Genomic DNA, 14,139 nt, shown 5'->3' with positions numbered 1-14,139 from the left:
CCTGCTGGTGCCTCAGATAATAGATGTCCATCAAACGCCATCTTAGATGTCAGGTTATGGGTAATATCAGAAATGTAGCCGTTACGGTGATGTTCAATTTCAGAGAGTCACTGAAATGTTGACATAAATGTAGCTGTAAACGTGTGTAACCTCCCTGGATGAAATTGAGCTGTCTCTCTTCTATAATTTATCGTGGTAGAGGAGGTGAAATTGAAACCACCCTTATCTCCGCAATTCCCCTTCACTTACACAACTCCACGGTTGGGAGTAATAACAAATTAAGAATGTCTTTTGTCCCATATTAAATATTGATCTTTATTTTTTTATTAAAAAACTAATTACTAGTCATGCTGCTAGTTAATATTTTATTTTAGCGTGTAGCAGTGTCTACTACACATCGTCGTTTTAGTTTAGACACGTGTTTAGGATCACATCCACCTTTCAGCAAGTAAACAAAATTCGTTTTCCATGTTTTCAGTAAAAACTTTGAGACATTTCCTGACAGGCTTATATGGACACCACAGTCCCTGTCACACTGACCTGATTGTGTCCATGTCAACGTGTAATTTGACACCGTGGAGTGTGTCTGTGTGAGGGAGCTGATCACTCAGTGTGCCAGTCTGCTGTGCTGATACCTGCCTGCTGCACCATGAGGGCTAAAGCCTCAGACATGCACAGCAAGGACTGTGTCAAAGTGGCCGTCAGAGTCCGACCGTTCAACAAGGTTAGTGGGCAGTCATTGAGTGTATTTACAATTTCACTTTTAAAAGCTCTCATCAGTTAATTATTTTTGCACACTTTCTCTTGTTTATTTCCCTGATGTTTTCCTAATGTGTTTGTATTGCAATGCGAGTTTAACCAAGAGGCCTGACAGAGTGCAAAGTCTGTAAAACAACTGAAAATACAAATGTTTGAGTTAGGATGAGGATGGAGGATGTTATGGAGCTCAGATGAAAAACAATAGATCTGTTCACACAACAGATATTACATTTAAACTACTTTTTTATTCCTACACTAAATTGTTATTACACAGTTTATCCCTTAATTGTCTTTGTACTTATAAAGAGGAATTAAACATCAGTCTTCCTTTCACCTCCTTTTTCCTTCAAATCCAAATTAAACCCCTCAACCACCTCGTTCTCTCCATTTCTCACCCTTCATTCAGAGAGAGAGGGACGCAGGCAGCCGATGTATTGTCTCCATGGTGTCGAGCTCTATCACCATCCAGGACCCGCGTGAATCCCAGAGTCGTCGTATTTTCTGTTTCGACTACGCCTATTGGTCCCACAGCAGCTTCGCACAAGACGGCGGTGGCCTCTACGTGCCTGAAGAACCCGGGGGACGATACGCCGACCAGGTCAGCTCCAAGGCATCCTGGTAGAACAGGCAAATAGTTGGTACATTCATGGACCCTGTGCAACAAACAGAATGCAAGTTGAAAATTTAAAAAAAATCTACATGGTATAAATGTAGACTGTCGAGACACAACAGACCTAGAAGGAGATTGAGCAAAACAATACTGGTTTACAAGCTCATAAAATATCATCTATCCCCAGAATAGTGTGTTCCAGGACCTGGGAGAGGGAATACTGGAGAATGCACTGCAGGTAACAATCATATATTCAACTGGAGATTCATTTATATTTGCACCCAAGCAGATTTTGTTCTGTGCTAGTTGCCCAAATCTATTTTAGGGATCTGCTGTCTATCCAATTTAGATCTGTTCTAATAGTAAAAGTCCTGAAATGATGTCTGCAGGGTTACAACGCGACACTGTTGGCCTATGGGCAGACCGGCTCAGGGAAGAGTTATTCCATGGTGGGCTATGGGCCTAACAAAGGCCTGGTTCCTAAACTCTGTGACCGACTGTTTCAGGCCATTAGAGAGAACCAGGATACCAGACAGTGTCAGGTAAAGAGTGTATGTGGCTGTTTCTCAGCACTCAGTGTCAAGTATGGGAGGTGTTTTGGTTGTGAAAATTCTGAATGTTTTTGTTCTTGATGACTGCACAGGTCTTTTTCAGTATGCTGGAGATCTATAATGAGCAGGTAAGTCACATTTATTTATAAAGCGCTTTTCACAGACATTAGTCACAAACGTAAGGGTGCAGGCAGAGCATTCCACAACCTCGGTGCTACCGCCTCAAAAGCTCGGTCACCACGGGTCTTAAGGTGAGTGTGTGGGACATACAGATAATTGAACATGTTAGACCTGAGAGCGCGGGCGGGTGAATAAGGGTGAAAGTAGTTCAGCCACATATGTAGGAGTCTGACCGTGTAGTGCTCTGTAAGTGAGAGTGAGACTTTTAAAGTGGATCCTAAATGCTACAGGGAGCCAGTGAAGAGATCGGAGTATGGGGGTCGATTTGTCCTGTAACTTTAGGGAAAAGCAGCTACAGTCATCTTTCGTTTTCTCTTCTGATTGGTTTTGTTTTTGTGTGTAACTCTTCTTTCTCTGGATGTTACATTAATTAAAAAGTCACTCTCTTGATAGATGATGCTTCCCTCTCTTATCTCTGTATATATTCTTTTTGTCTCTCTCCTCTCTGTCCAGGTGGTCGACCTGCTGTCCCGGGCGTCTCGTACTCCAGGGGGACTCAGAGTCAGAGAGGAGCAGCAAAGAGGCTTCTATGTGGAGGGTCTTCGAACAGTCCCATGTGACAGTGCAGCACAGGTAGAGGGGTGGATGGAGAGTATATATACAGAGAGACAAACCTCTGGAGGGGAGCTGGATAGATAACTGTCCTCGCTTTTCATTCATCTCTATGAGCTGTGTCCTGCCTGTTTTGTAATCGTAGAATTATGATATAAGAGCTGTACAGGGAATACTTAGGCATATTTCAAGTTTACGTCAGTGTGCTCTTTGAGTGTTTTGTATTTAGAAACATCATGTTAAAGTGTGAATGTTAAAATGTAGGTGGAGCAGTTGATGGAACAGGGGACCAGGACCCGAACCACCGCTGCCACTAACATGAACGCCAATAGCAGTCGCTCGCACATGCTCATTATCCTCCAGCTCAAACAGGTAAGTGGCTCCAATTTCAGCCCTACTACAACACACATTCTCCAAGATTTGGATTTGTTTGTCCCAGCATAACCGCAGTTAAAACTCACACTATTTTTTTCAAACTAAGTTATGATGCTTGTGTCTGTATCTTAAAATATGTCAGAATACTCTCTTCAGGTTTCTTCGAGCATTTGTTAACGACATCTCTGTAACTTCCTGTCAGATCTTTTCTAAAGAGAGCATCACAAAGCAGTCCAACATCAACTTGGTGGACTTGGCTGGCAGTGAGCGACAGCGGTCCTCGGGGTCGGAGGCTGACAGACTCAAAGAGGGCATGGCCATCAACCTGAGCCTCACCACCCTGGGCAATGTTATCAGGTTGGCCTGGTGTTTAGTTCTCTTTAGTTTACATTCAGTTTGATCTATCAGTATCTTTCACATCCTCTTCTCTCCTCCAGCTCCCTCGCTGATGTGGCGGTGGGGAAGAAGGTCGTCCACATACCTTACAGAGACTCTGTTCTCACCAAGCTGCTGCAGTCTGCCCTGGGAGGCAACAGTCGCACTGTTATGGTAACAGGAACTTTATAAAAAATAGTGCTTTCATACGCTGATGTATTATGTGTGAAGTAATGTAGTTATTCCGATCGTCAATCAATTTTCAAGATTGCCACGCTGAGCCCTGCTGATATCTGCTATGAAGAGTCTCTCTCAACCCTGCGCTATGCTGAGAGGTACAACAAACCATTTGGCCTTTCACTCTTTTCCTCTGTTCCACCCGTGCCCCACCCACACACGTCACTCCTTACCTCCCTCACCGCTTTTAGGGCAAAGCGTATCCAGAATCGAGCAGTGGTGAACGAGAGCCCCACTGAGCGTCTGGTTAAAGAGCTAAAAGCCGAGAACGCCAGACTGCTGCAACGACTGAGCCGGCTGGGCCAGGAGGGACGCAGAGCTAACGACGAGACCAGTAAGACTCACTTTTAGAATAGAGTAGAGTAGGATAGAATAGAGTAGAACTCGGCGGTCCAAGGTAAACGTGTGTGTCTGTGTGTGGGTTCAGAGGAGCTTCGTCAGCTGCTGACCCATAATGAGCTCCAGATCAGAGCCATTCAGACTCTGTGGGAACAACACCTGCAGGAGGCGCTGAAGGACTGGGAGCAACAGTATGCTAATATCACACAGGTGCGCACACAGAGACACACACAAACATTCAAATACACAATCTCATGCACTTTCGTAATTTCAGATCAGCTTCGTAAAACGCATGAGCACAGCATGTAAATGCACTTGGTGAAGGTATTGTGTATAAATATATCTTTGTACATGTTTTAAAGCTGTCCCTCACTCTCAGGAGAGGAGGATGATGCAGATGCATCCCTACATCCTGAACATCAACGAGGACGCTCAGCTGTCGGGAGTGGTCAAGCTTTTCATTCAGGAGGGTAACTCTGTCTCCCTCTTTATATTGTGATAAATGTCTCACTCTCTAGTTCAGTGCACCTTGTAGAGATATTGTAGAGAGGTATTGGGAATGGAGAATGCCACAGTGGGCTAGAGAGTTGAATGTCAAATGTCACGGAGCACCTTGTCATACAGTTATTAGCGTGTTTATTACCACTCATTAATACTGTTTAGTGTTCCAGGTGACTGGGACATCGGCCTGTGTGACTCTTCCCCAAGATCCATCTCTATCAAGGGCTTAGGGTGAGTGATAACATCAGTAGAACATCACAAACCCAGCGCAAGCAAAGTGAGATTTGAGACACTTAACAGTCCATGCATGATGTCTAATAGTGGAGGTGAATGGTGTTATAGAATAGTGATCTGTTTTTCTACATTGCTGGGATAGGCTGCAGGCCCTGTGACACTTTAAAAAAAATAAGCAATTTAATAAATTAATATGTACACTTGTGTCTTTTTTTGCAACTTTATGTTTTTGTGGGTTTTTGTGTGTCAGGATCCAGGAGCATCATGCTGTGTTCAGGAATGAGCAGCGCCGGGTAACACTGACCCCACTGGCAGGATCTAAGGTCATTATCAATGGCAACGCTGTTTTCCAGACAATTGAGCTGCAGCACCTGGTGGGTGTCAGCACATACACAAACTTTGTGATATGACATGCATATACACACACACATTCACAACTTTTGTCTCTCTTCTGTTATAAAAAATGTCATAAAAAAGTCCTAGTGTAGTATTTCACAACTATACCAAAAACATATTATAGTATAGTATGTCATTACAAAACCTCATAGTATAGTATGTCATAAAAAGAAAAGTCTTTAAAAAAAAAGGGCCTAGTCCAGTGTGTCAAAAATATTATATAAAATACCATTATAGTATAAAAATGTCATACATATCAGAGATGGGCAAAAATACATCAAAATGTATTTTGATACAAAATACAAAATACCCCCAAATAAATGTATTACAACAAAATACAAAATACAAAATCCTGGTGCCAGAAAATGTAACAAAATACATGTATTTTGAATTTAAAATATAGGAAATACTTTTTTCTGGATGTTCTGTTTTCTCACAATTTGGTATAGCAGAGCATTCAGGTTTGGGCTATAATGTACACAAAGCTCTGGTGAACCCCACAAAAAGGAAGAACAGTCACGGAATGTCAGTGTAACTAAGCAAAGCTATTACAAGACAACAACTTGATTGATTATGTATATATATATTTTTATTAATGGGACTTAACAGCCCATAAACTTTGGCGTTGTATCAACAAGAAAATATTCATCACATATGACATACAAGCTCCCAATCTCCCTCTTCCTATACAGATATATACTGTAATACAAAATACAATGTCGGCAATGCCTACCCTGTGAACATTGGTTCTTTAAAGAAAGCTGATCTTATACTCGAGGGACTTAAGTCATCCATGCACAAAGATTTCACAATTAGCATCATTTATGTTACACATTCACTGACTGTAAATGGACAGACATACAGGACTGCATCTGCTGCCACTAAAAACACAGTATCATGGGAAGCACTTATTTGGTCAGATAAATCATGTTCTACCCCAGGAGGAGAAGTTACTCTTTCTTATTAGAGTGCTTGAAGTTCAGTGCTTTGATGAGCATTTCTATGATTCTAGAAGTTACTCTTTCTTATTAGAGTGCTTGAAGTTCAATGCTTTGATGAGCATTTCTATGATTCTAGATTTTTAAATAAAAACAGAGTCTCTGTTGCTATCGGGTGCATGACAACGGATGCGCATACGTCAGTAAATGTCATGGAAACGTCAAGAGTGCTTGAAGTTCAGTGCTTTGATGAGCATTTCTATGATTCTAGAAGTTACTCTTTCTTATTAGAGTGCTTGAAGTTCAGTGCTTTGATGAGCATTTCTATGTTGAAGTAAATGTCATGGAAACGTCAACACCACGGCGGTATAGCGAGCGGAGCGGAGCCTTGAGCCTTGACTCGACGGCGGAGCGGAGCCTTGACTCGACGGCGGAGCGGAGCCCTGAGCCTTGACGGCGAAGCCTTGTGCCTTGACGCTGGAGCCTTGCCTTGGCGTGTAGACGGCGAAGCCTGATCCTTGACGGCAGAGCCTTGAGCCCGACGCCGGAGCCTTGCCTTCATGGCTCCACCACTCCGACAGGTTCCGCCGAGTCAGGCTCGGCGGAGCGGCACCGCCGATCCGACAGTATCAGCCGAACGTCCGACAGGCTCCGCCGAGCGACAGGCTCGGCGGAGCGGCTCTGCCGATCCGACAGGTTCCGCCGAGCGTTAGCCTCGGCGGAGCAGCACCGCCGATCCGACAGTTTCCTGAAACTGTCGGCTCGGTGGAGCTTGTCGGAATTGGCGGAGCCTGTCGGCATCGGAGGAGACTGTCGGCATCGGCGGAGTTTGTCGGATTCGGTGGAGTTTGTTGGCATTGGCGGAGGTTGTCTGCTCGGTGGAGCCTGTGGTGGCGGAGTCTGTCTGCACTTGAAGGCGGGCCGAAGCGGGGCAGGGCGGGGCGGAGCGGGACGGAGCGGGGCGGAGCTTGTCGGCAGTTGACGGCAGGAGCGGAGCGGAGCCTGGCAGTTGACGGCGGAGCGGAGCGGGGCGGAGCGGGACGGAGCCTGTCGGCAGTTGACGGCGGGGCGGGGCGGAGCGGGCCTGTCGGCAGTTGACGGCGGAGCGGGGCGGGGCGGGGCGGAGCGGGGCGGAGCGGGGCGGAGCGGGGCGGAGCGGGACGGAGCCTGTCGGCAGTTGACGGCGGAGCGGGGCGGAGCGGGGCGGAGCCTGTCGGCAGTTGACGGCGGGGCGGGGCGGAGCCGAGCCTGTCGGCAGTTGACGGCGGAGCGGAGCCTTGACTTGACGGCGAATGGTTTACACATTTGCTGTGCTTAAATTAACACATGAGTGCCTCAGTAAATGTCATGGAAACGACACCACCACGACGCTATAAAAGGTCAGCGGACCTCAGATTGTCACTTTGCATCTGAACTTGGAGACTCGGCGGAGCGGAGCTTGTCGGCTCGGCATTTCACAGCATAATTTACAATAATGTAAACATTTCAACATTAAAATAGATGAGCATACTTTACTATACACGTGTAAACTATTTTAAAACACATGTAAAGTGTAGAATGCTCATCTATAATGCTGAATGTACAATGCTGAATACTTGTTCATTTTCTAACATATTGTTACATGTTATGTTGAACTGTATTACATTGTGAATACAATTCCTTTTAACTTTAAGTTGTTATTGTTGGTTTTATTATGGTCCATCCACCTGTATTTTCAGTCATTCTTTTTACATCAGTTAGAATTAGAACAAAGGTTTAAAAATAACTTAATTACAACCTGCTAACATAACTAACTACACTATTACATTTCAGAGCTATTCACATAACTGTTTTAAAACAACCGACTCCAGATTTGATACATTATAAAGGAAAATGTTGTTTACTGGTGGTGCATTGTAAATGTTATTTAATCTTGATCATTTTAAATGAACCAAACTAAATCCTGAAGAAAACACAAACTGACCCCTTCACCCATATATTACATACATTTTTAAATATAGGAATCAAACATGCATTATAATATTTCCATGGATTCAGTGATTCAACTCTGATCTGACCTGCAAAGCATATTTTGGATGCTGTAAAATACATGTGATGTGCTTTGTATTCATATTTGCGGTGATGTAAACTAATATCTGGGGAAATGTATATATGGGGAAGAATGTGACCCATACAGGATGTAGTCACATTGTTGTTCACTTATTTATTTCATTTTGACTTGGGAGAGAGTTCTTCGAGATCGCCAAGATCCGTTATCACATCATGATGACTTCCTGTACGAGTGCTATCGATTCTGCCGACACGGAATCATTTATTTACAAGACCTTCTCGAGCCATACATTGAACACCACACGCCGCATATGAAGGCAAATCACTGTCAAAATCCGAGAGTGCGAATGAGATCCATGCGCGCGCGAAAATCAAACAGCCGCGAGCGTATTTTACTTTGACGAGCACTTCTATATCACTCCGCGAGCAAAAGTCCGTCTCGCGCGAGCAAAAATCGCTCGCGAAGTTTAAACCTGCTCGCGAAGTTTAAACCTGCTCGCTCGCGAAACTTTAATCTGCTTGCTCGTGAGTCTTTTTCCTGCTCGGTCGCGAGTAGTTTTTCTTTTTGACAGTAAGTGGGCGGACCCAGTCTCACTTGTATCTCTACATATAATTGGTTAAAATCCTCGTCTTTGGATAAACCGGATATCACTCTGACGCAGATGCTAGGTCTGATAGAGGTGGTTTTCAATTCAATTTAATAGCGTTATTAAATACAAAATGTGTTAAAGTCAAGTTGCTCAGATTAGTTTAAATTCACTCCATCATTCTATTACAGACAATGTGTGTTTGATAGTCAAACCTCTTGTGACAAACAGCTCAAAGACACTTTTTGATCTTAATTGATTAAAACATGATGATCATATTTAATCATACTGTTGTGTTTACAGAAGTTAAGAGATATAATATGAGCAACAATTTGGACCCGCTCAAGGATCTGGAGCCGAGATTAGGGACCACTATTTGTATATTAACTGTTTACCCAACTTAAATCACTAACAAGTAATTAGTGGATGAAAAAGTATTCAGATCCTCACTGCAGTAAACGTACTAATAACATACTGATGAAACAATAATCCACTATGATTAAAATACCTGCAATCGAAACCTTAGTCAAGTATGTTATTATCAGCAAAATGTACTTTATGTGCAGAAAGTAAAAGTACCCGTGCAGTAAAATGTACATTATTTGCCCCTGACCTGTAGTGCAATCTGAAAATCTGAAAAGTCAGAGTGATATCCGGTTTATCCAAAGACGAGGTTTGTAACCAATTATATGTAGAGATACAAGGGAGACTGGGTCCGCCCACTTACTGTCAAAAAGAAAAACTACTCGCGAGCGAGCAGGAAAAAGACACATCATATGTTCTACAATAAGAACATTTCATATCATTATGCCTTCAACACAGAAGCAGATCCACTCTGCTCAGTTTCTGGAGATTCTCCACGTGAAGTTGCTTTGCTTAAATAGCTAGCTACTCCACTGATAAGTTAACTTGCTAAACACTGGCTATGCACTAGCCTAGACAGCATGCTAGCGTCATTAGCATATTAGCATCGATCGCTAGCATGTTAGCATCGATCGCTAGCTTGATATTATAACCATCACCATGTATATACAATAGGCTACAATATTTTACTTGACAGACAATCCGTTGAACTTGAAGATCTGAAGACTGAACTCGTGAACTGTTTTTTGATTCGTGGAGAAAGTATTTTGAGTATTTTGAATACAAAATTACTCCACTCTAAAGTATTTTGTTTTTTAATGTGTATTTTTAATCGGCCCTATCAAATACAAATTACAAAATACTCAAAAGTAATTAAAATACGTATTTCAATTACAAGTAATAGAAATACTGCCCATCTCTGATTCATATGTCATAGTATTGTATAAAAAATACTATGGTATGTATGTTATAACAATGTCTCTTTTTCTGTCTCCCGCTAGGACCGTCTCATTCTCGGCTCCAACTGTACATATCTGTTCATCGGTTATCCCTCTGAGAGGGGCGGCGATGACTGGAGCCGCTATGACTACGACTACTTCCAGTCTGAACTGGCTGCTGCTGAGGGCATCCACCTGGGTAAGCAGGAGGATTAATAGCTGGAAGTAGTGGAGGTTTATATTTTGAAAGGAAACTTTTTAGATATTATTTATGTATCTGTGTTAAGGTGAGTCAAGTGCTGAGTCCAGTCAAACAGACCCCAGTCTGCTGGCCGTCTTCTACGACTACATCAAACTGATGCCCATGGTGGCTGAGGCCAACCAGATGAGCCAGGAACTGAACAAGGTAACACAAACAGATGCAGCATGTTTTTAAGGCACTGATTCTGGTTGGTTAACAACTTCTTACTGGTGGCAGTTATGTTTGAAAATCAAAAAATATGTATATTTTAGTTTTCATGGTCTCATGTGGTCATTGTTATGTATTAACAATTAATAAATGCCTACTCTTTATCATCTGCCATGCTTGTAGGGGGTGCAGTTTAAGTTGGAGATCAAGAATCTGGCATTGTCTGATTCAAAAGGCCACGATCTGCAGAAAGAGATTGTTGTCAGAGTCACCTCTTTGGGAAGAAAACAGGTTGGTGTATTTCTCTTTCTGTATTGTTTCTCTCTGTCACGTACACTAGTTCATGAGCTCTTTTATAATTCCAATTTCAATGTCATGAGTTTTTGTTTCTTTGTCTAAACTATTTTCACACTCCCTCCCTAGGTATGGATGTGGTCCAAGGCCAAGTTTGTTAACCGTAAATTCCTGATGGAAGAAGCCTACCAGCAGCATCAGGTTGAGAAGAGCGGAGACAATGTAATTCAATAGAGAGAACGTTGTAGTGACTATTTACAAATCAGTAAACTGTAAACAAAACGTCTTCGTAAATTTGGCGTAAAAGGCTGTACTTTTAGAGCAATAACTCTGTATTTCATCTGTCTTTGGTTCTTGCTGTCAGAGAGTAGAGGGGCTGTCTACGGCTGCGTTACCCAGAGATAAAGACCCTTTCTGGGATCCTGTGGAGCCTGTGCTTCTGGGTACTGCTCACCTCTGGCTTCAGTCTTTGGCCTTCCGCATCCCTCTGGAAGAGCAACTTGAGGTACACTGCATACATAACACACATCTGTCAGTATTGTCAGATGGTATTATAGGGCAGCACAGAGTCATATGTGGTTGATAATCTCTGTCGGCAGGTCCTGGGGTCAGAGGGCACAGAGGAGGCCATTCTACAAGCACAGCTGGTCCCCTGCACCTCCACTGGACTGTATGACACACACACGCACACACACACACACACACACACACACACACACACACACACACACACACACACACACACACACACACACACACACACACACACACACACACACACACACACACACACACACACACACACACACACACACACACACACACACACACACTGTGTATAATAATAATAAACATACTGAGATATATTAGCAAATAATCTTTCTCACCTTCCAGCCCTATGGGTGAGGACGACATTCTGATTGACCCGTCTGAGTTACTGGGTCGACGACTGGACTTCCAGCTGGTGCTGGAACAGTGTTGTGGCCTCCGCTGGATCAGAGAGGCCCGCAACAGAGGGGTCCAAATTGGGTGAGCCATATGGGCCTACATGTAGAGGCATGGAAGGCACTGAAGAGAGTTTGAAGTACAGGAAGGATACAGAGAATTTGTGAATGGTACTTGAATATCCAGGGACATTAGGTTGGCCATGTGCCGTTTTCAATGGCGCAATGATTGAAAGTGAAGTGTCTTGATAGAAACAGGAAATATAAATGTCCTCTGGATTTAATACAGCCAGAAGTGAGACACTGCTCTTTGCTTTCCCCTCTATCTCAGTTTCAGGTTATTTAACTGCAGCCAGCCTCTCTACTCTTCGGCTGTGTGGCACAACGTCAATCCTCTGTTGGATCACAGAGTTCATTTCGCCTCCCTCCACACCTCCAAAGGTCTGTTAGACTACCTGCAGAGCAGCGCTGTGGTGCTGGAGCTCTGGGGCCTTCAAGGTGAGGATGAAGAGATAGATGGATGGTTGGGCAAGACTAATTTAAGTAAATATTTAACACAGCAGGTGCCTGTACAACAAATATGTTATATAGAAGTATAAAGTACACAGTTATGAATGCCTTATTTCACACCGTTGTACTATTTTATTTCACAGCAGCGGCCCAAAATGAAAGTAATCAGATAATACTCTGCCTTAATGCCTCCCTGAGACACGTAGTTAGAATGAAGGGATGAAATTTAATTATTTCCCTTTCCACACCGATGTTCATCATGTACAATAGACCAAATACAACAGCCAGAGGTATCACTAAAGCTGCGGATGGGTGTTATCTGTTCCAGAGGGTTGTACTGACCTGATATCATCTCTGGAGGGAGTGAGGATGACTACAGAGGGCATCTTTATCATCGAGGAGGCAGGCCCAACAGACACCGCGGTGAGTCTGATGTTGAGTCCGTATTCCTGTGTCAGGAAAGATTCTTTTACTTTGACATGTTTTTAAAGATGGGTGAGACACTAACAAATATTCAAAACTATTAAAGTGATACGTGTGCAACCTAATACATTATGCATCTACTTTACTGTGAGATACATTGTAAGTCAGTAGAAATGTCAAATCATAGGATATTTGAGAAATTCCCAACAATGCTTAATTGTGGCATGGTGTAATTTTGTATTCAAAGAACAAGACATGAGGCAAACATTTCAATAACTGGGCTTATATAAATCTGTGTGCTGTTGCAGCTTGTAGACTCCGCAGAGCTCAGCTGTTCAGTGAGAGCTCTTCAACAGGACATGGAGGAACTGAAGAGTGTTAATGCTTCACTGAGAAAAGAAAATCAAAGTCTGAGAGAACAACTCAACGCAGCAAGGAATGGTAAGTGAAACATACATGACACGCACCAAGATTGGGATTAATATGCTTTTAAATTATTTGAAAACACAAATAAAAAATACAGTTTACGTCACATCTATAGTCTACTAATCTTTTAGAGTAATTATCAGACATGATTTAAATGTTTTTACATGGCAAAATATTCCCATTCATAAAATAAAAAAATTGAAAGTCGCATTTCTTCCTCTGTGTTAGGTGGGGAGAGTGTGCGTGGTCGGTCGGTGCGTCCCAGCTGTGATGCAGAGTTTGCTCGTGCTCTCAAAGTTTTCTACCACAGCATGACCTCAGTCAAGGGTCAGCTGCAGCGCCTGCGCAGACACAGGCCCAGCGTACGTATCCATGTCTGTCTGCAGCATTAGTATTAGTGAGCATTACGACAATAAGGCCTTTGATAGCCTGATTTAAACCTTTGATAGCAGTAAATCAACACAGATCTATAGAGAACAATACACAATCAGGCTCACAAATTGAAAAAAAGTTTTAGTAAGATTACAGTGCGCTCCCCAGAGTAACTGGTGGGGATTTAAATACTCTTTCTTCTTAAGTTGCTTAAATCAAAGATTTTCCTTTAAGCTTGGTATGTTCGAAATGTGATAAAACAGGGAATTTGCAAATGGTCATTTTACAAGAGTCAATTAGAAGTTTTCTATGTTGTTTGATACCAGCATTATATTATTTACAATCATTTTTTCTATTTCTATTTTTTTGGGTAGCTATCTGGAAAAGTACCAAGTAGAATTAAGAGTGAGCTGCTAATATTACGCCCTAGAGAGTATGTGTATATGATAACATATGTATGGTTAACTAGTTTTGAAGTCATGTGTTCCTGTTGTTTCCAGGAGGAGTCCGACCTGCTGGGGCTCAGACTGTTTGTGGACGAGCAGAGTCGTCTGCTGAGGGACTTCTCCGAGCAGCTGGAACAGAGCGTCTCCACACTCAAACAAGATGTAGCCGCCATCGTCCGCCGGAAACGAGAACGATCGGGAATCTGGTCTTGACTGAGTAACCGTTTCACCGAAATGTCCAAGAGCCATAAGAGATACTTTATGTAAGTTTACAGATTAAGACTAGTTACATTAAGTAAATAAGGAAAACAAAGATGAGTCACATTTTACA

The 14,139-nt window shown here is 42.9% G+C and overlaps 1 protein-coding gene across 1 annotated transcript; it reads left to right on the top strand.

The window, feature by feature from the left end:
- Positions 1-552: 552 nt before the first annotated feature.
- On the top strand, positions 553-14,021 carry kif28 (kinesin family member 28; the record flags this gene model as incomplete). The annotated part of the gene is given in 28 exon segments (XM_079176697.1): positions 553-572; positions 574-724; positions 1,166-1,357; positions 1,557-1,607; positions 1,759-1,911; positions 2,013-2,048; positions 2,554-2,673; positions 2,917-3,024; positions 3,230-3,384; positions 3,465-3,576; positions 3,670-3,737; positions 3,831-3,973; positions 4,067-4,188; positions 4,358-4,448; positions 4,650-4,710; positions 4,964-5,087; positions 10,048-10,183; positions 10,272-10,390; positions 10,577-10,684; positions 10,817-10,909; positions 11,052-11,192; positions 11,287-11,357; positions 11,582-11,716; positions 11,963-12,129; positions 12,470-12,564; positions 12,873-13,005; positions 13,219-13,352; positions 13,863-14,021. Coding segments are annotated over 28 exon segments (3,198 nt in total).
- Between the last annotated feature and the right edge of the window lie 118 nt (positions 14,022-14,139).

This window comes from Pholis gunnellus, assembly GCF_910591455.1.
Source record: "Pholis gunnellus genome assembly, chromosome: 1".
In the NCBI taxonomy this organism is placed as follows: Eukaryota; Metazoa; Chordata; class Actinopteri; order Perciformes; family Pholidae; genus Pholis; species Pholis gunnellus.
This window is presented reverse-complemented; position numbering and strand designations above follow the sequence as displayed.